General features: G+C 46.2%; 2 protein-coding genes across 2 annotated transcripts in view; both read left to right on the plus strand.

Annotated features, from left to right (window-relative positions):
• Positions 1–17,268, plus strand: part of LOC130281765 (deleted in malignant brain tumors 1 protein-like) — a 69,106-nt gene extending 51,838 nt beyond the window's left edge. The window contains exons 9-10 of the mRNA XM_056529363.1: positions 7,508–7,902; positions 16,934–17,268. Coding sequence (XP_056385338.1) covers positions 7,508–7,902; positions 16,934–17,183 — 645 coding nt within the window. The 3' untranslated portion in view covers positions 17,184–17,268. The remainder of the gene's footprint in view (positions 1–7,507; positions 7,903–16,933) is intronic.
• Positions 17,269–17,952: 684 nt separating this feature from the next.
• The window catches only part of LOC130283131 (uncharacterized), a 91,173-nt gene continuing 88,528 nt past the window's right edge, over positions 17,953–20,597 (plus strand). Inside the window, exon 1 of the mRNA XM_056532321.1 lies at positions 17,953–18,084. The gene's annotated coding sequence lies outside the window, so the exon portion shown is untranslated. The remainder of the gene's footprint in view (positions 18,085–20,597) is intronic.

Genomic DNA, 20,597 nt, shown 5'->3' on the forward strand with positions numbered 1-20,597 from the left:
TTGCATACATTGAACAGGATGTACATTGGACTGCATTTTCCAACATGGAGGCCATCTAATTATGGGGATTTCACAAAAAAAAACAGACAGTCAAAATGACACTTAAAATTTTTTGTAGACCTTGTGGGTTCAAAAATGAAAACTCACAGCGATCTCAACCTCCTGCTTTCAAACTCCAGTTTTTGAAACTCCTCTTTCACGCCCCCTCTTACACAGCAACACTCAAAAAGAGCAAGGTGACGTCTTCTCTATAGTGAGGAGAATACACAATGATATCAGTGATTACAGGTGACGTCTTCTCTATAGGAGAATACACAATGATATCAGTGACTACAGGTGACTTCTTCTCTATAGTGAGGAGAATACAGAATGATATCAGTGACTACAGGTGACGTCTTTATAGTGAGGAGAATACACAATGATATCAGTGACTACAGGTGACGTCTTCTCTACAGTGAGGAGAATACACAATGATATCAGTGATTACAGGTGACGTCTTCTCTATAATGAGGAGAATACACAATGATATCAGTGATTACAGGTGAAGTCTTCTCTATAATGAAGAGAATACACAAAGATATCAGTGACTACAAGTGACGTCTTCTCTATAGTGAGGATAATACACAATTATATCAGTTATTACAGGCGACATCTTCTCTATAGTGAGGAGAATACACAATGATATCAGTGACTACAGGTGAAGTCTTCTCTATAGTGAGGAGAATACACGATGATATCAGTGATTACAGGCGACGTCTTCTCTATAGTGAGGAGAATACACAATGATATCAGTGATTACAGGTGACGTCTTCTCTATAGGAGAAAACACAATGATATCAGTGACTACATGTGACGTCTTCTCTATTGTGAGAAGAATACACAATGATATCAGTGATTACAGGTGACGTCTTCTCTATAGTGAGGAGAATACACAATGATATCAGTGACTACAGGTGACGTCTTCTCTATAGTGAGGAGAATACACAATGAGATCAGTGACTACAGGTGATGTCTATATAGTGAGGAGAATACACAATGATATCAGTGATTACAGGTGACGTCTTCTCTATAGTGAGGAGAATACACGATATCAGTGATTACAGGTGACGTCTTCTCTATAATGAGGAGAATACACAATGATATCAGTGATTACAGGTGACGTCTTCTCTATATTGAGGCGAATACACAATGATATCAGTGACTACAGGTGACGTCTTCTCTATAGTGAGGAGAATACACAATGATATCAGTGACTACAGGTGACGTCTTCTCTATAGTGAGGAGAATACACAATGATATCAGTGACTACAGGTGACGTCTTCTCTATAGTGAGGAGAATACACAATGATATCAGTGACTACATGTGAAGTCTTCTCTATAGTGAGGAGAATACACGATGATATCAGTGATTACAGGTGAAGTCTCCTCTATAGTGAAGAGAATACATAATGATATCAGTGACTACAGGTGATGTCTTCTCTATAGTGAGGATAATACACAGTTATATCAGTGATTACAGGTGAAGTCTTCTCTATAGTGAGGAGAATACACGATGATATCAGTGATTACAGGTGAAGTCTTCTCTATAGTGAAGAGAATACATAATGATATCAGTGACTACAGGTGATGTCTTCTCTATAGTGAGGATAATACACAATTATATCAGTGATTACAGGTGAAGTCTTCTCTATAGTGAGGAGAATACACATGGATATCAGTGATTACAGGCGACGTCTTCTCTATAGTTGTTATGAAACTACGACTCCCAGCATGCCCGGACAGCCAAAAGCTGTCCGGGCATGCTGGGAGTTGTAGTTTCACAACAGCTGGAGGCACCCTGGTAGAGAAACACTGATCTAAGTAAAGGGCGCAGGGATAAAAAATAATAAAGACATTATGCTCACCTCTTCCCGGTCCCTGCAGCTGTACACCTCCGTGCAGTCCCGGTGTCTCTATACAAGCAGTAGGACCTTTACCTTCAGCCAATCACTGGCCGCAGCGGTGTCACATGTCAAGCCAGTGATTGGCTGAAAGGTAAAAGTCCTCAAAGGTCTGCAAACACACACAAACCTAGCGTGTGTGCTGCCGGGGATGAGGAATGTGATGGGAATATGTGACAAGGGGTGGAGGGGGGCAGAATGTTAAAGGGGGGAGGGGGGCAGAATGTTAAAGGGGGGAAAGGGGGAATGTGACAGGGGGGCCGATTGTGACGGGGGGGCAGAATGTGACAATGGGAGCAGAATGTGACAAGGGGGGAATATGTAACAAGGGGGGGAGGATATGTAACAAGGGGGATATGTAACAAGGGGGGGAAATATGTAACAAGGGGGTGGGGAATATGTAACAAGGGGGGATATGTAATAAGGGGGGAGTATGTTACAAGGGGGGGATATGTAACAAGGGGGGGGGAATATGTAACAAGGGGGGGATATGTAACAAGGGGGGAATAAGTAACAGGGGGGGAATATGTAACAAGGGGGGGATATGTAACAAGGGGGGGAATATGTAACAAGGGGGGGGGATATGTAACAAGGGGGGGCGGAATATGTAACGGGGGGAATATGTAACAAGGGAGGGGCAGAATGTGACAAGGGGGGATGGGAATTGTGACAAGTGGGGGAGGGGGACTATGTGACAAGGGGGAGCAGAATGTGACAAGGGTGAGGGGGAATGTGACAAGAGGGCGAGGGGCAGAATGTGACAAGAGGGGGGAATATGACAAGAGGGGGAGGGGCAGAATGTGAAAAGAGGGGGGAATGTGAGGGGGGGGATAGAAATTAAATTTTTAGATTTGAAATGGGTGGTGGGCATAAAATGGGTGAATAGTTGTAAAATTGAGGAGATTGGACATAAAATAAGGGGATTTCACTATTTATTTATTACATTTCATCACATATTGAAATCACAATATTTAGGCCCATAATTGCAATCGCACATCTTTCCCATATCGTGCAGCCCTAGTATACACTACACTCTATGAATATAAACCTCACACACCGTGCCCCCAGCAGTAGCACCCCCATCATCCACAAGCTGATGCTATTACCACAGAACAGGGAGGTAGGGAGAATGGGGGGGTCGGGCCCTGGCAACACCCCCCAGCAGTAGCACCCCATCATCCACCAACACCCCCCCCCATTCCCCCTATGGTAATAGAATCAGCTGCTGGATTATGGGGTTCTACTGCTGGGGGAGAGTGCTGGTGGATGATGGTGGTGCTACTGCTGGGGGGTGCTGGTGGATGATGGGGTGCAGCCTCCTCATCCACCAGCAACACCTCCCCCCGAAATAGCACCCACATCATCCACCGTGACCAGCAACACCTCCCCCCAGAAATAGCACCCCCATCATCCACCAGCACCCTCCCCCCCCTTCTGGATGATGGTGGTGCTACTGGTGGGGGGTGCTGGTGGATGATGGGGTGCAACCTCATCATCCACCAGCAACACCTCCCCCCCAGAAATAGCACCCCCATCATCCACCAGCACCCCCCCCTGCTGGATGATGGTGGTGCTACTGCTGGGGGGTGCTGGCGGATAATGGGATGCAGCCTCATCATCCACCAGCAACACCTCCCCCCAGAAATAGCACCCCCATCATCCACCGTGACTAGCAACACCTCCCCCCAGAAATAGCACCCCCATCATCCACCAGCACCCCCCTTCTGGATGATGGTGGTGCTACTGGTGGGGGGTGCTGGTGGATGATGGGGTGCAGCCTCATCATCCACCAGCAACACCTCCCCCCAGAAATAGCACCCCCATCATCCACCAGCACCCCCCCTGCTGGATGATGGTGGTGCTACTGCTGGGGGGTGCTGGTGGATGATGGGATGCAGCCTCATCATCCACCAGCAACACCTCCCCCCAGAAATAGCACCCCCATAATCCACCGTGACTAGCAACACCTCCCCCCAGAAATAGCACCCCCATCATCCACCAGCACCCCCCTTCTGGATGATGGTGATGCTACTGCTGGGGGGTGCTGGTGGATGATGGGGTGCAGCCTCATCATCCACCAGCAACACCTCCCCCCAGGAATAGCACCCCCATCATCCACCGTGAACAGCAACACCTCCCCCCAGAAATAGCACCCCCATCATCCACCAGCACCCCCCCCCTTCTGGATGATGGTGGTGCTACTGCTGGGGGGTGCTGGTGGATTATGGGGTGCAGCCTCATAATCCACTAGCAACAACCCCCCCTCCCCAGAACTCCAACAGCACCCCTTTTTCTCTGTACCTGGCTTACTGGTGCAGACTGGTTGCTGGCTGGCTCGGCTGCTCCAACTGTCCCCGGGCTCACTAGTGTGGGCCTGATCAGTGCGGATGGCGCGTCATGTTAGCGCCGTCCATCTAGATCCGCCCACTGACGTCACAAGCCGGGACGTGTGCCGGAGCTACGGGGGGGTGTTTGACGCTGTCAGCGCTAACAGAGGACCGGGGGGGGTGCTGGTCGGAGCTAACTGAGGACGGGGGGGTGCTGGTCGGAACTAACTGAGGACGGGGGGGGGGGAGGGGTGCCGTCAGCGCTAACTGAGGATGGGGGGGGGGGGGGCTGGCAGAGTGGTGTCCCCCCATCAGCCTGGTGTCACCCGGTGCGGTCCGCACCCCCCGCACCCCGATCACAATGCCACTGGAATACCCCTATGTCCACCCCTATGCAATTCCTAATTTAGTCCTCAAATGGGCATGGCTCTTTCTCACTTCAGAGCCCTGTTGTATTTCAAGGAAACAGTTTAGGGCCACATATGGGGTATTTCCGTACTCGGGATAAATTGCACTACATATTTTGGGGGGCTTTTTCTCCTTTTACCCTTTATGAAAAGGAAAAGTTGGGGGCTACACCAGCCTGTTAGTGTAAAAAAATAAAAAAATTTAAACTAACATGCTGGTGTTGCCCCATACTATTTATTTTCACAAGCGGTAATAGGAAAAAAACAAGGGGTGGATGATTTTACAGTGGTTCTGACATAAACGCAAAAAACTAAAATGTTTAACAAAAATGCTGGTGTTACCCACAAGGGAAAATAGGAAAAATAGCACTTCAACATTTGTAACCCTATTTCTTCTGAGTAAGAAAATACTCCATATGTGGATGTAAAGTGCTCTACGGGCGAACTACAATGCTCAGAAGAGAAGGAGCGCCATTGGGCTTTTGAAGAGAAAATTTGTCCGGAATTGAAGGCCACGTGTACAAAGCCCCCATAGTGCCAGAACAATGGATACCCCCCACATGTGACCCCATTTTGGAAACTACACCCCTCATGTAATGTATTAAGGGTACAGTGAGCATTTACGTCCCACAGGTGTCTGACAGATTTTTGGAACAGTGGTCCGTGAAAATGAAAAATGTAATTTTTAATTTGCACAGCCCACTGTTCTAAAGATCTGTGAGACACCAGTGGGGTGTAAATACTCACGGCACCCCTTATTAATTAAATTCTGTGAGGGGTGCAGTTTCCAAATTGGGGTCACATGTGGGGGGTCCACTGTTCTGGCACCACGAGGGGCTTTGTAATCGCACATGGCCCCTGACTTCCATTCCAAACAAATTCAGTCGCCAAAAGCTCAATGGCGCTCCTTCTCTACTGGGCATTGTAGTTCACCAGCAGAGCACTTTACATCCACACATGGGGTATTTCCATACTCAGAAGAAATGGGGTTACAAATGTTGGGGGTCATTTTCTTCTATTAACCTTTGTAAAAATGTTAAATTTGGGGAAAAAACTGCATTTTTGTGAAAAATATTTTTTTTCTCATTTACATATCCAACTTCAACAAAAAGTCGTCAAACACCTGTGGGGTGTTAAGGCTCACTGTACCCCTTGTTATGTTCCTTGAGGGGTTTAATTTCCAAAATAGTATGCCATGTGTTTTTTCCCCTGTTCTGGCACCATAGGGACTTCCTAAATGTGACATGACCCCCAAAAACCATTTCAGCTAAAATTTGCTTTCCAAAAGCCAAATGTGACTCCTTCTCTTCTGAGCATTGTAGTTCGCCCGCAGAGCATTTTACGTGCTAACATGGGGTATTTCCATACTCAGAAGATATGGGGTTACAAATTTTGGGGGGTATTTTCTCCCATTACCTTTTGTAAATATAGTAAATTTGGGGAAAAAATGCACTTTAGTGAAAACATTTTTTTTTTCATTTACACGTCCGAATTTAATGAAAAGTCGTCAAACACTTGTGGGGTATTAAGGCTCACTGGACCCCTTGTCACATGCCTTGAGGGGTGTAGTTTCCAAAATGGTATGCCATGTGGGGAGTTTTCTGCTGTTCTGGCACCATAGGGGCTTCCTAAATGCGAAATGCCCCCCAAAAACCATTTCAGCAAAATTCACTCTCCAAAATTCCATTGTTGCTCCTTCCCTTCTGAGGCCTCTACTGCGCCCGCCGAACACTTGACATATACATATGAGGTATTTCCTTACTCAAGAGAAACTGGGTTACACATTTTGGGGGACTTTTTCTCCTATTACCCCTTGCAAAAATTCAAAAACTGGGTCTACAAGAACATGCAAGTGTTCAAGATTTTGAATTTTCTCCTTCACTATGCTGCTATTCCTGTGAAACACCTAAAGGGTTAACACACTTATTAAATGTCATTTTGAATACCTTGAGGGGTGCAATTTTTATAATGGGGTCATTTGTGGGACATTTCTAATATGAAGGCCCTTCAATTCCACTTCAAAACTGAACTGGTCTCTGAAAAATTCAGCTTTAGAAAATTTTGTGAAAAATTGGAAATTGGTTTGGAATTGGATATCTCGGAATCAGAATGAAAGGTAAAAGCATCCCAGAGTTATTAATGCTTAAAGTGACAGTGGTCAGATGTGCAAGAAATGGCCGGGTCCTACACTGAAAATTGGCTGGGTCCTTAAGGGGTTAATAACGGGCGATAACGGGTTAAAACAACTATTAGAAAAATCTCATAGACTATAATGGCCGTATAACTGCCTATTTCCTAACGGGCGTTCATAACGGAAGTATTTTTATAGTGTGTAAGGGGCCTTAAAGGGGTACGGGGTGCAGGGTGTTAGTTGGCCACAGCTTTGTGCGGTGGTCGACACAGCTCTTTTCATGCAGAGAGCCAGGGCGCCATATGGGAGATAACAGGAGGGTCCCATCAGACAGACCCCCCTGCGATCTGACACTTATCCCCTATCCTTAGGATAGAGTATTCCTTTAAGTATCATTTAGCTATCTTGGAGGCTCCCATAAAAAAGCCATGGTTTTGAATGGAGCAGCAACTCACGGATTAGCGGCAGTGCTCATCCGTGATTCGCTGCTCCATTCAAAATCAAAGAATCAGGGCCCCCTTTTAAAGATCACAGGGGAATACCCCTTTAAAAGTAATAATTAAGTTGCAAAGTTACTAGCATTTTAAGTCCTACCCCTTTCCTCATTAATATACAGATATAAGATATAATAAGCTATATGACACCTTACATTTTCCTATGCTTTCTCTTATTATATATCCCTTCCCCTTTTCTTCTTATCAGGTTCTCAATGACACCATCAACTATGAAAACACTCTATTTACTTCCTCTGTTGAACCTGTGGTAATGTACAGAAAGAAATTAAGTCTCACTTTGAGATGTCGGATGCACCAAAATATTATAGTAGATTCCTTGTATTCTGCCAATGACACAATGGTTCTTACCTTAACGCAATATGGTCTGTATTCAGCGAATTTAACTTTCTTCAATGATCCAAGTTTCATATACCCAGTATACAACTATCCATACTTAGTTGAACTCAATCAAAATATGTTCCTACAAGCCACCCTGGGCACCACAGATCCGAACCTGGTCTTGTTTGTAGACACTTGTGTGGCTTCTCCTGATCCTTTCCATGTGCGGGAAACACAAAAGGTTTATAATCTCATACAAAATGGGTAAGTCATTCCATTGTATCTGGGTACTGGTAAAATCTCCCTTTAGGCTAGGGTAAAACGTAGCGCATTCGCAGTACATTTCGCTGATTGCAGTCACAAGAATGAGCACCCTGCTGCGGCGGCGTAGCTCTGTGTGTCTGCTCGTCTGACCGTTACGTGCGGACACACAGAGCTACGTGGCTGCAAAAGAGCTACATGAATAGACCCTAAGTGTGTCTATTGTTCCTCTCTAGTAAAATGCAAACTGTGAATAGGAAATAGCATATATTATCTACTTTTAGGTGCAAAAATATTGCCCAGCAGTTGGTTGCCCCATTTCTTTTCTCTTACTTTTCTTGGTAGCCATATAAAGTGGACACAGTGGTCAGCAAGAAAATTCTGAATCTGTTCTCCAACACAAAGCATGATGCAAATGCCATTTAAAGAATATGTTAAAGGGGTACTCCAGTGGAAAACTTTTTTTTTAATCAACTGGTGCCAGAAAGTTAAACAGATTTGTAAATTACTTCTATTAAAAAATCTTAATCCTTCCAGTACTTATTAGCAGCTGTATACTACAGAGGAAATGCTTTTCTTTTTTGGATTTCTCTTCTGTCACGACCACAGTGCTCTCTGCTGACCTCTGCTGTCCATTTTAGGAACTGTCCAGAGCAGGAGAAAATCCCCATAGCAAACATGTGCTGTTCTGGACAGTTCCTAAAATGGACAGCAGAGGTCAGCAGAGAGCACTGTGGTCATGACAGAAGAGAAATCCAAAAAAGAAAAGCATTTCTTCTGTAGTCTACAGCCCCTAAAATGTACTGGAAGGATTAAGATTTTTTAATAGAAGTAATTTACAAATCTCTAGGAAAAAAAGAAAGAGTATGTGCAGCTCACAATTATATAACCTATCGAGGACAAACGGGTAATGCACCTATACCTATGGTGCCAATGTTAAATAAACAAAAAGACAAAAATACCCAAACCTCAAGGAAGGTATAGTGGATGTAATAATTTGAACTATAATTAAAGGACCAAAAATTGTGCTTCAATTATAATAAGGTATATATTTTATTAAAAAATAGTAAGGCTGATAAAAATTCCACCTCACAAGGGACCCCTTGCGAAAGGGAGATAAATTGACCTAAAATAAATGGACTGACACTTGTATAGGAGACTATTTTCTATCACAGAATTCACTATACAGTGATCCCTCAACTTACAATGGCCTCAACATACAATAGTTTCAACATACAATTTCTTTTTCTGGACCATTGTAACTTGAAACCAGACTCAATATACAATGCTACAGACAGTCCAGATCTGCGATACCTGTCACAACTGGTGGAACTGACCAATCAGAATGGGCATTTTACTGGTAAAACCCCTGTATTACTGAGGTGCATGCACTGACTGGCTGTCTGGTAGCGCCCCTACAGTACAGGGAGGAACTACAAGTTCTGTACTACTCCTTACCTGTGCCAGGGTTAGCTGCTCCTTTGGACACCAAGTAAGGGTTGCTCCATTTTGGACACTGTGTGTACTGTATAGGACCCTGAAGAAGCTCCTGTCCTCTACATAAACCATTGTTTCCCAACCAGGGTGCCTCCAGCTGTTGCAAATCTACAACTCCCAGCATGCCCGGACAGCCAACGGCTGTCCGGGCATGCTGGGAGTTGTAGTTTTGCAACAGCTGGAAGCACCTCGGTTGGGAAACACTGACAGACAGTTATTTGCAGCTCCCAGCAGCTCTTTCTTACTTTTATATGTAAGGATTTGCTTTATATACAGCTCCCAGCAGCTCTTTCTTACTTTTATATGTAACGATTTGCTTTATATACAGCTCCCAGCAGCTCTTTCTTACTTTTATATGTAAGGATTTGCTTTATCTGTATTAGTTATCCACTTATTTTTCTTCAATCCTCACTTTTTCCTATTTTTGGATGACATTTTGGTGGCTTCAGAACCAATTACCAGGTTTCCATAGAGTTATGGTCTCAACATACAATAGTTTCTGTCACGATGCCGGCTGGCAGGTAGTGGATCCTCTGTGCCAGAGAGGGATTGGCGTGGACCGTGCTAGAGGATCGGTTCTAAGTCACTACTGGTTTTCACCAGAGCCCGCCGCAAAGCGGGATGGTCTTGCTGCGGCGGTAGTGACCAGGTCGTATCCCCTAGCAACGGCTCAACCTCTCTGGCTGCTGAAGATAGGCGCGGTACAAGGGAGTAGACAGAAGCAAGGTCGGACGTAGCAGAAGGTCGGGGCAGGCAGCAAGGATCGTAGTCAGGGGCAACGGCAGGAGGTCTGGAACACAGGCTAGGAACACACAAGGAAACGCTTTCACTGGCACTAAGGCAACAAGATCCGGCGAGGGAGTGAAGGGGAAGTGAGGTGATATAGGGAAGTGCACAGGTGTAAACACTAATTGGAACCACTGCGCCAATCAGCGGCGCAGTGGCCCTTTAAATCGCAGAGACCCGGCGCGCGCGCGCCCTAGGGAGCGGGGCCGCGCGCGCCGGGACAGAACTGACGGAGAGCGAGTCAGGTACGGGAGCCGGGGTGCGCATCGCGAGCGGGCGCTACCCGCATCGCGAATCGCATCCCGGCCAGAGGCGGTATCGCAGCGCCCCGGGCCCGGAGCGCTGCAGTGCGAGGAGTGTAGCGAGCGCTCAGGGGAGGAGCGGGGACCCGGAGCGCTCGGCGTAACAGTACCCCCCCCCTTGGGTCTCCCCCTCTTCTTGGAGCCTGAGAACCTGAGGACCAGACTTTTGTCCAGGATATTGTCCTCAGGTTCCCAGGACCTCTCTTCAGGACCACAACCCTCCCAATCCACTAAAAAGAAGGTTTTCCCTCTGACCTTTTTAGATGCCAAAATTTCCTTGACGGAGAAGATGTCCGAGGAGCCGGAGACAGGAGTGGGGGGAACAGATTTGGGAGAGAAACGGTTAATGATAAGTGGTTTAAGAAGAGAAACATGAAAGGCATTAGGAATACGAAGAGAAGGAGGAAGAAGAAGTTTGTAAGAGACAGGATTAATCTGGCGCAAAATCTTGAAAGGACCAAGATAGCGTGGTCCCAACTTATAGCTAGGGACACGGAAGCGGACATATTTGGCGGAGAGCCATACCTTGTCTCCAGGGGAAAAAATGGGAGGAGCTCTTCTTTTCTTATCCGCGAATCTCTTCATGCGTGAAGAAGCCTGTAAGAGAGAATTTTGGGTCTCTCTCCATATGATGGAGAGATCACGAGAAATTTCATCCACAGCGGGCAGACCAGAGGGCAAGGGGGTAGGGAGGGGGGGAAGAGGGTGACGGCCGTACACCACGAAAAACGGGGATTTGGAGGAAGATTCAGAGATTCTGAAATTATACGAGAATTCGGCCCAAGGTAGAAGATCTGCCCAGTCATCCTGGCGGGAGGAAACAAAATGTCGTAAATAGTCACCCAAGATCTGGTTAATTCTTTCTACTTGTCCATTGGATTGAGGATGGTATGCAGAAGAAAAATTTAATTTAATCTTGAGTTGTTTACAGAGGGCCCTCCAGAATTTAGACACAAATTGGACGCCTCTATCCGAGACGATCTGCGTAGGCAACCCGTGAAGACGAAAAATGTGTACAAAAAATTGTTTAGCCAACTGAGGCGCTGAAGGAAGACCAGGAAGAGGGATGAAATGTGCCATTTTGGAGAATCGATCAACGACCACCCAAATAACAGTGTTGCCATGGGATGGGGGTAAGTCAGTAATAAAATCCATACCAATCAGAGACCAAGGTTGTTCGGGAACAGGCAGAGGAAGAAGAAAACCAGCGGGCTTCTGGCGAGGAGTCTTATCCCGGGCACAGATAGTGCAGGCTCGCACAAAGTCCACCACATCAGTCTCTAGAGTCGGCCACCAATAGAAGCGAGAGATGAGTTGCACAGATTTCTTGATGCCCGCATGACCTGCGAGATGGGAGGAGTGACCCCATTTGAGGATTCCGAGGCGTTGGCGTGGAGAAACAAAGGTCTTTCCTGGTGGAGTTTGCCTGATGGAGGCTGGAGAAGTGGAAATCAGGCAGTCAGGAGGAATGATGTGTTGAGGAGAGAGTTCAATTTCAGAAGCATCTGAGGAACGAGAGAGAGCATCGGCCCTAATGTTCTTATCAGCAGGCCGAAAGTGAATTTCAAAATTAAATCGGGCAAAGAACAGAGACCACCTGGCCTGACGAGGATTCAGCCGTTGGGCAGACTCGAGGTATGAGAGGTTCTTGTGATCGGTGTAAATAATAACTGGAAATCTTGATCCCTCCAGCAGATGCCTCCATTCCTCAAGTGCTAATTTAATGGCTAGAAGCTCTCGATCCCCGATGGAGTAGTTCCTCTCCGCCGGAGAGAAGGTCCTAGAAAAAAACCCACAAGTAACAGCATGCCCGGAAGAGTTTTTTTGTAGAAGGACAGCTCCAGCTCCCACTGAGGAGGCATCAACCTCCAATAGGAAGGGTTTAGATGGGTCAGGTCTGGAGAGCACGGGAGCCGAAGAGAAGGCGGACTTGAGTCGTTTAAAGGCGTCTTCCGCTTGAGGAGGCCAAGACTTGGGATCGGCATTTTTTTTGGTTAAAGCCACAATAGGAGCCACAATGGTAGAAAAATGTGGAATAAATTGCCTGTAATAATTGGCGAACCCCAAAAAACGTTGGATGGCACGGAGTCCGGAGGGGCGTGGCCAATCTAAGACGGCAGAGAGTTTATCTGGATCCATTTGTAGTCCCTGGCCAGAGACCAAGTATCCTAGAAAAGGAAGAGATTGGCATTCAAACAGACATTTCTCAATTTTAGCATAGAGTTGATTGTCACGAAGTCTCTGAAGAACCATACGGACATGCTGGCGGTGTTCTTCTAGATTGGCCGAAAAAATTAGGATATCATCAAGATATACAACAACACAGGAGTATAACAGATCACGAAAAATTTCATTAACAAAGTCTTGGAAGACAGCAGGGGCGTTGCACAGGCCAAAGGGCATGACCAGATACTCAAAGTGTCCATCTCTGGTGTTAAATGCTGTTTTCCACTCATCCCCCTCTCTGATGCGGATGAGGTTATAGGCGCCTCTTAAGTCCAATTTAGTAAAGATGTGGGCACCTTGGAGGCGATCAAAGAGTTCAGAGATGAGGGGTAAGGGGTAGCGGTTCTTAACCGTGATTTTATTAAGTCCGCGGTAGTCAATGCAAGGACGTAGAGAGCCATCTTTTTTGGACACAAAGAAAAATCCGGCTCCGGCAGGAGAGGAGGATTTACGGATAAAGCCCTTTTTTAGATTCTCCTGGACGTATTCAGACATGGCAAGAGTCTCTGGGGCAGAGAGAGGATAAATTCTGCCCCGGGGTGGAGTAGTGCCCGGGAGGAGGTCGATAGGACAGTCATAAGGCCTGTGAGGAGGTAGAGTCTCCGCTTGTTTTTTGCAGAAAACATCCGCGAAGTCCATATAGGCCTTAGGGAGACCGGTTACTGAAGGAAGCACAGAGTTACGGCAAGGGTTACTGGGAACCGGTTTTAGACAGTCCTTGGAACAAGAGGGCCCCCAACTCTTGATCTCCCCAGTGGACCAATCCAGGGTTGGGGAATGAAGTTGAAGCCAGGGAAGTCCAAGGAGAATTTCCGAGGTGCAATTGGGGAGGACCAAAAGTTCAATCCTCTCGTGATGAGATCCGATGCTCATTAGAAGGGGCTCCGTGCGGAAACGTATGGAACAGTCCAATCTTTCATTGTTTATACAATTGATGTAAAGGGGTCTGGTGAGACTGGTCACTGGGATGTTGAACCTGTTGACGAGAGAGGCCAAAATAAAATTTCCTGCAGATCCAGAGTCTAAGAAGGCCACAGAAGAGAAGGAGAAGGCAGAGGCAGACATCCGCACAGGCACAGTAAGACGTGGAGAAGCAGAGTGGACATCAAGGATTGTCTCACCTTTGTGCGGAGTCAGGGTACGTCTTTCCAGGCGGGGAGGGCGGATAGGACAATCCCTCAGGAAGTGTTCGGTACTAGCACAGTACAGGCAGAGGTTCTCCATGCGGCGTCGTGTCCTCTCTTGAGATGTCAGGCGAGACCGGTCGACCTGCATAGCCTCCACGGCGGGAGGCACAGGAACAGATTGCAGGGAACCAGAGGAGAGAGGAGCCGAGGAGAAGAAACGCCTCGTGCGAACAGAGTCCATATCTTAGCGGAGCTCCTGACGCCTTTCGGAAAAACGCATGTCAATGCGAGTGGCTAGGTGAATAAGTTCATGAAGATTAGCAGGCATTTCTCGTGCGGCCAGAACATCTTTAATGTTGCTGGATAGGCCTTTTTTAAAGGTCGCGCAGAGGGCCTCATTGTTCCAGGATAATTCAGAAGCAAGAGTACGGAATTGTACGGCATACTCGCCAACGGAAGAATTACCCTGGACCAGGTTCAACAGGGCAGTCTCAGCAGAAGAGGCTCGGGCAGGTTCCTCAAAGACACTTCGAATTTCCGAGAAGAAGGAGTGTACAGAGGCAGTGACGGGGTCATTGCGGTCCCAGAGCGGTGTGGCCCAAGCCAGGGCTTTTCCAGACAGCAGGCTGACTACGAAAGCCACCTTAGACCTTTCAGTGGGGAACTGGTCCGACATCATCTCCAAGTGTAATGAACATTGGGAAAGGAAGCCACGGCAAAGCTTAGAGTCCCCATCAAATTTATCCGGCAAGGATAGTCGTAGTCCAGAAGCGGCCACTCGCTGCGGAGGAGGTACAGGAGCTGGCGGAGGAGATGGTTGCTGGAGCTGTGGTAGTAACTGTTGTAGCATAACAGTCAGTTGAGACAGCTGTTGGCCTTGTTGCGCAATCTGTTGTGACTGCTGGGCGACCACCGTGGTGAGGTCAGCGACAACTGGCAGAGGAACTTCAGCGGGATCCATGGCCGGATCTACTGTCACGATGCCGGCTGGCAGGTAGTGGATCCTCTGTGCCAGAGAGGGATTGGCGTGGACCGTGCTAGAGGATCGGTTCTAAGTCACTACTGGTTTTCACCAGAGCCCGCCGCAAAGCGGGATGGTCTTGCTGCGGCGGTAGTGACCAGGTCGTATCCCCTAGCAACGGCTCAACCTCTCTGGCTGCTGAAGATAGGCGCGGTACAAGGGAGTAGACAGAAGCAAGGTCGGACGTAGCAGAAGGTCGGGGCAGGCAGCAAGGATCGTAGTCAGGGGCAACGGCAGGAGGTCTGGAACACAGGCTAGGAACACACAAGGAAACGCTTTCACTGGCACTAAGGCAACAAGATCCGGCGAGGGAGTGAAGGGGAAGTGAGGTGATATAGGGAAGTGCACAGGTGTAAACACTAATTGGAACCACTGCGCCAATCAGCGGCGCAGTGGCCCTTTAAATCGCAGAGACCCGGCGCGCGCGCGCCCTAGGGAGCGGGGCCGCGCGCGCCGGGACAGAACTGACGGAGAGCGAGTCAGGTACGGGAGCCGGGGTGCGCATCGCGAGCGGGCGCTACCCGCATCGCGAATCGCATCCCGGCCAGAGGCGGTATCGCAGCGCCCCGGGCCCGGAGCGCTGCAGTGCGAGGAGTGTAGCGAGCGCTCAGGGGAGGAGCGGGGACCCGGAGCGCTCGGCGTAACAGTTTCAACATACAATGGTCATCCTGGAACCAATTAATATTGTAACTTGAGGGACCACTGTATATATACTGAAACAGTTAAAGACAAAATGTGCTGATATGTACTGAAACAATTCAAGACACTTAGTTGCTGGATGGTATCCTTAGAATCCGTCTTTTTCACTGTAAAGGGGGTTGGATGCAAAAATATATGCAGTATGCAACAATGTAACAAGTTCCTCTTAGTAGATGAAAGTGTAACAATGTTCAGTGTGTTACAATTGGTGTTCGCTGTTACTAGTTTCTCAGTGTCTTTATATCAGGACACATAGCTGGCAGTTTAAGAACCGGTAATGTACTGCAAAACTGCCAGCTATCTGTCCTGATATAAAGACACTGAGAAACTAGTAACAGCGAACACCAATTGTAACACACTGAACATTGTTACACTTTCATCTACTAAGAGGAACTTGTTACATTGTTGCATACTGCATATATTTTTGCATCCAACCCCCTTTACAGTGAAAAAGACGGATTCTAAGGATACCATCCAGCAACTAAGTGTCTTGAATTGTTTCAGTACATATCAGCACATTTTTTCTTTAACTGTTTCAGTATATATATATATATATATATATATATATATATATATATATATATATATAGTGCATTCTGAGATAGAAAATAGTCTCCTATACCAGTGTCAGTCCATTTATTTTAGGTAAATGTATCTCCCTCTCGCAAGGGGCCCCTTGTGAGGTGGAATTTTTATCAGCCTTACTATTTTTAATAAAATATATACCTTATTATAATTGAAGCACTATTCCTGGTCCTTTAATTATAGTTCAAATTCTTACATCCACTATACCTTCCTTGAGGTCTGGGTATTTTTGTCTTTTAATTTACAAATCTGTTAAACTTTCTGGCATCAGTTGATAAAAAAAAAAAAGTTTTCATCCTGAGTACCCCTTTAAAGGGTTTATCTGAATTAGAAACTTTATTAGAGGAATCTAAGTTAATAAAGTCCTCCAATTAGGACTCTCCAAAGCACAAACAGCATCTCTTGCTTTGGAAGATCCCTTAAAGGAGTACTCCGCTGCTCAGCATTTGGAACAAACTGTTCCGAACGCTGGAGCCGGCGCCGGGAGCTCGTGATGTCATAGCCCCGCTCCCTCGTGTCACACTCCGCCCCCTCAATGCAAGTCTATGGGAGGGGGCGTGACAGTTGATTATAGGGGGACTTAGCAATGGGATGCACTATGATAATGCATCCCATTGACAACTGCATTTAGCTTTCACACAAAATAACACTGAACTTCATGGTAACAAGTTCAATGAGTCCAGTTGCCTTTTAATAGCATCACCTTGCCTATTACATTTTCACTTTATGGGGTCCAACGTGATATATTTGTGGTATAAAGGGAATCACATTTTTTTCTTATCAAATTTCAGGTGCCCAAAAGTTTCAGATTATCAACAATATCCTTCACCTTCACCGAGCTCAGTGAGATTTGGATTCAGTGCATTCAGCTTCATGAGAATTTACTCCAGTGTGTACATTCAGTGCAAGCTTGTTGTGTGCAGACAGTCTGATAGAGGGTCTCGCTGTAACCAGGGCTGTAAGCCGAGGACCAAGAGAGCAGTGGAGTCCCATCCCAACCATGTTCATGCTGTTGCTGGACCTGTTAAGCTTCGGAATTAATGTTCATTGGCAACTTAATGTGAAATGTGATATATATTGTTTTCAGTTCTCTAACAAGGAAACAACTACTACAGATTAACATTGTAAGACATCTTAATAAATAAAAAAAAAAAAGAAAAAGAAACACTTGGACAGTCTTTATTTCTATATAAACAATGGAAATCTAAAACCAATATTTAGAACAAGATAATACATAGTTGTTGTATAGTTTCTTGGAATTTTGTGATATAAGAGGTAAACTTACCTGCCATGTCTGCCACTCCCCCAGCCAAACAATCTTTACGGGATTACACCTGCAACAATCCACCCAGAGCACCTCCAGACATAGCGTGCACAGTGGTACTGCACTCTTATGTAGAATATAGACTTTACAATTATAGTCAAAGAAAAGAATATGAGTAACATTCACCAAACTTTCTCTATATTAATGTGGTGTCCTGGTACAGAACATGGTTCTGTACAGTCCTAAAGTCCCCTCAGGTAGAATCCCTCAGGTCCACAGGGCTCTCCTGCAGGATCCCGTTATATGGTCATTATATGGTATTGTATTGTATATTGAGTATATACATTTATTATAAGTACTGTACAGTGAAGGTAAACTGTGTCCAAAAGTTGTTAGGATATTTAGCCTGTATAGGACCTTCCAATGGTCATGTGATAGGTCGAGTGATATGTAATCACATGATATACCCAGAGTTCCAGAGGCAGAGGTAACCACAGGCAACCAGCTACCAATGGGCTTTAGTCCAGCCCCCTGATATATAAGGGGATGTAGTCTCCATATTCTCTCTCTTAGTTCCTGCTCTTGGTTCCTGCAAGCAAAGCAAGCACAAGTCCTGTTCAAGTCAAGTCCAGCATATCTAGGCCAAAGCCTGTAAAAGTCTGTAGCCACATCAAATCTGTGAGTACAAGTCAAGTCTCTACTGTCCCTACCAAAGTCATAACAGTAGTACAATGGCCTGCATCATCATTATTACTGCAACTACAAGTCCAAGCAAGCCTGAGAGGTTCCCTGTGTCCCGGTCACCTCTGTGGAAGTTGGCTAAAGACTGTTTTCTGCCTTCTTCAGTAAAGTTCCAGTTCCATCAAAACACTGCTTTGGACTCTCATTTACTATATGCCGTTTTTGGACTGGTTGTCGGCGGTGCCCTACACCAAACATCCACATCCTGGCTTCACGAACACTAGGGGTTAACAACATCTTGCCCCAGGGGTTAACACCATCTAGCCCCGCTACCTACACCGCTACACCCCGTGATCCCACTATAACACCGGTGGCTCACCACATTAATTTACAACACCAGGAAATACAGGATAGAGAAATAAAGGGAGAGAACAGTTTCGCTCTGCCATGCTTCCTCTTGGCCTCTGCCATGTTTAATGCACAAACCCTCTTAATGTACAATTTTCATCAGAACTAGAGTAAATAGAAGGGAAACTATTCCTATTTGTTGCAAATTGGTCCTGATCCAGCTGTTACTAGTGTGATGTCCCAGTACAGGTACACGGTCCTGTACTACCTGTAGGCCCTGTCAGGTTGAGTCCTTCCCCTGCAGGATCTCCCCCTGTTGTCTCCCTGTTGGTTTTATAAAGGTGAATGTCACTTTTAGAGATGAGCGCATCGAAGTAGACGAACCCGAATTTGTTACGAATTTCATGAAATATTCGATTCGCAACGAATGCGAATATCTCCGCGATTCGATCAATTAAACTTCATTTTACAGCGTTCCAGGCTATTGGAGACCTAAAATGGCAGATCCACGTGTGAGTACATGGGGCAGGGGATTATGGGAGGGCGGGAAACAGCGGCGGGAAGGAAGGTAGGAAGGGATGACCCTGAATCACATGTGAGATGCAGTCTATCAGTATTCATTGACCCCTGTGATGTCACAGCCCTGTATAATCGGCGGCCATCTTGCCTCTCTTCATTTCGTCTCTGCACTCAGAGATAGAGAGAACGGGACTGCGTGTGTCTGACTAGCTTATACCACAGCGTTACACTGCAACTGCTAGTCACATCAGCATTGGGGAAAGACAGGAGTGCAGAGTGCTTTGCTGTTACACTGAGAAGGATCATTGATAGCTAAACCTCCTATTCACGTTATTGAGTATTGCAGCAGAGAGGGGCAGATAGCTGTTAGCTGCCTAAGGCTGGGTTCACACTACGTTTTGTCCCATACGGGAGCGCATACGGCAGGGGGGAGCTAAAAGCTCGGGCTCCCGTATGTCACCGTATGCGCTCCCGTATGTCATTCATTTCAATGAGCCGACCGGAGTGAAACGTTCAGTCCGGTCGGCTCATTTTTGCGCCGTATGCGCTTTTACAACTGGACCTAAAACTGTGGTCAACCACGGTTTTAGGTCCAGTTGTAAAAGCGCATACGGCGCAAAAATGAGCCGACCGGACCGAACGTTTCACTCCGGTCGGCTCATTGAAATGAATGACATACGGGAGCGCATACGGTGACATACGGGAGTGCGACCTTTTAGCTCCCCCCTGCCGTATGCGCTCCCGTATGGGGCAAAACGTAGTATGAACCCAGCCTTATACAGATCAACAAGCTGCCTGAACTTTATCAAACATCTTATCTCCTCATTTTTCAGCGCAATTCATTTTTTTTTTTTTTTTTTTGCTCCACAAATCATCTGCTGCTCAGAATTGTGTGACAGAGTGCAATTTAGGGTTTAATCCCTGGATTTTTTTTTTGTGGTGCTGCACTGTTGGGTCCTGCTGCTGTTCACAAATACATTATTTTTCAGCAGACTGTAGTGCATTTGTCTGCCCTCATACGTGCATAACACATGCCTACATCAAAGCAGTCTACTATTCTGTATCTTTAACAAGTCTAGATACAGGGAAAGTCCTGACTCCTGGCAAAAGTAATCACCTGCTGGTGTTTTTAAAAAATACTTATTTTTTCTGCATATTGTTGTGCATATTATTGCCCTCATCAGTGCATACCGCATAGGTACATCCAAGTATTGTACCATTTTGTACCTGTTAATCTGTCAAGGGGCTACATAATGTCAAAGTCCAAACAATAGTACTCACCGGCTGGTGTTTTACAAAAAAACGGAGTTTTTTCTGCGTATAGTTGCGCATATTACTTCCCTCATCACTGCATACCGCATACATACATCCAAGTATTGTACCATTTTGTACCTGTTAATCTGTCAAGGGGCTACATACTGTGAAAGTCCAAACAATAGTACTCACCGGCTGGTGTTTTACAAAAATACAGACTTTTTTCTGCGTATTGTTGCGCATGTTTCTGCCCTCATCAGTGCATACCGCATACATACATCCAAGTATTGTACAGTTTTGTACCTGTTAATCTGTCAAGGGGCTACATACTGTGAAAGTCCAAACAATAGTACTCACCGGCTGGTGTTTTACAAAAAAACTGACTTTTT

This window comes from Hyla sarda, chromosome 7, assembly GCF_029499605.1.
Source record: "Hyla sarda isolate aHylSar1 chromosome 7, aHylSar1.hap1, whole genome shotgun sequence".
NCBI lineage: Eukaryota > Metazoa > Chordata > Amphibia > Anura > Hylidae > Hyla > Hyla sarda.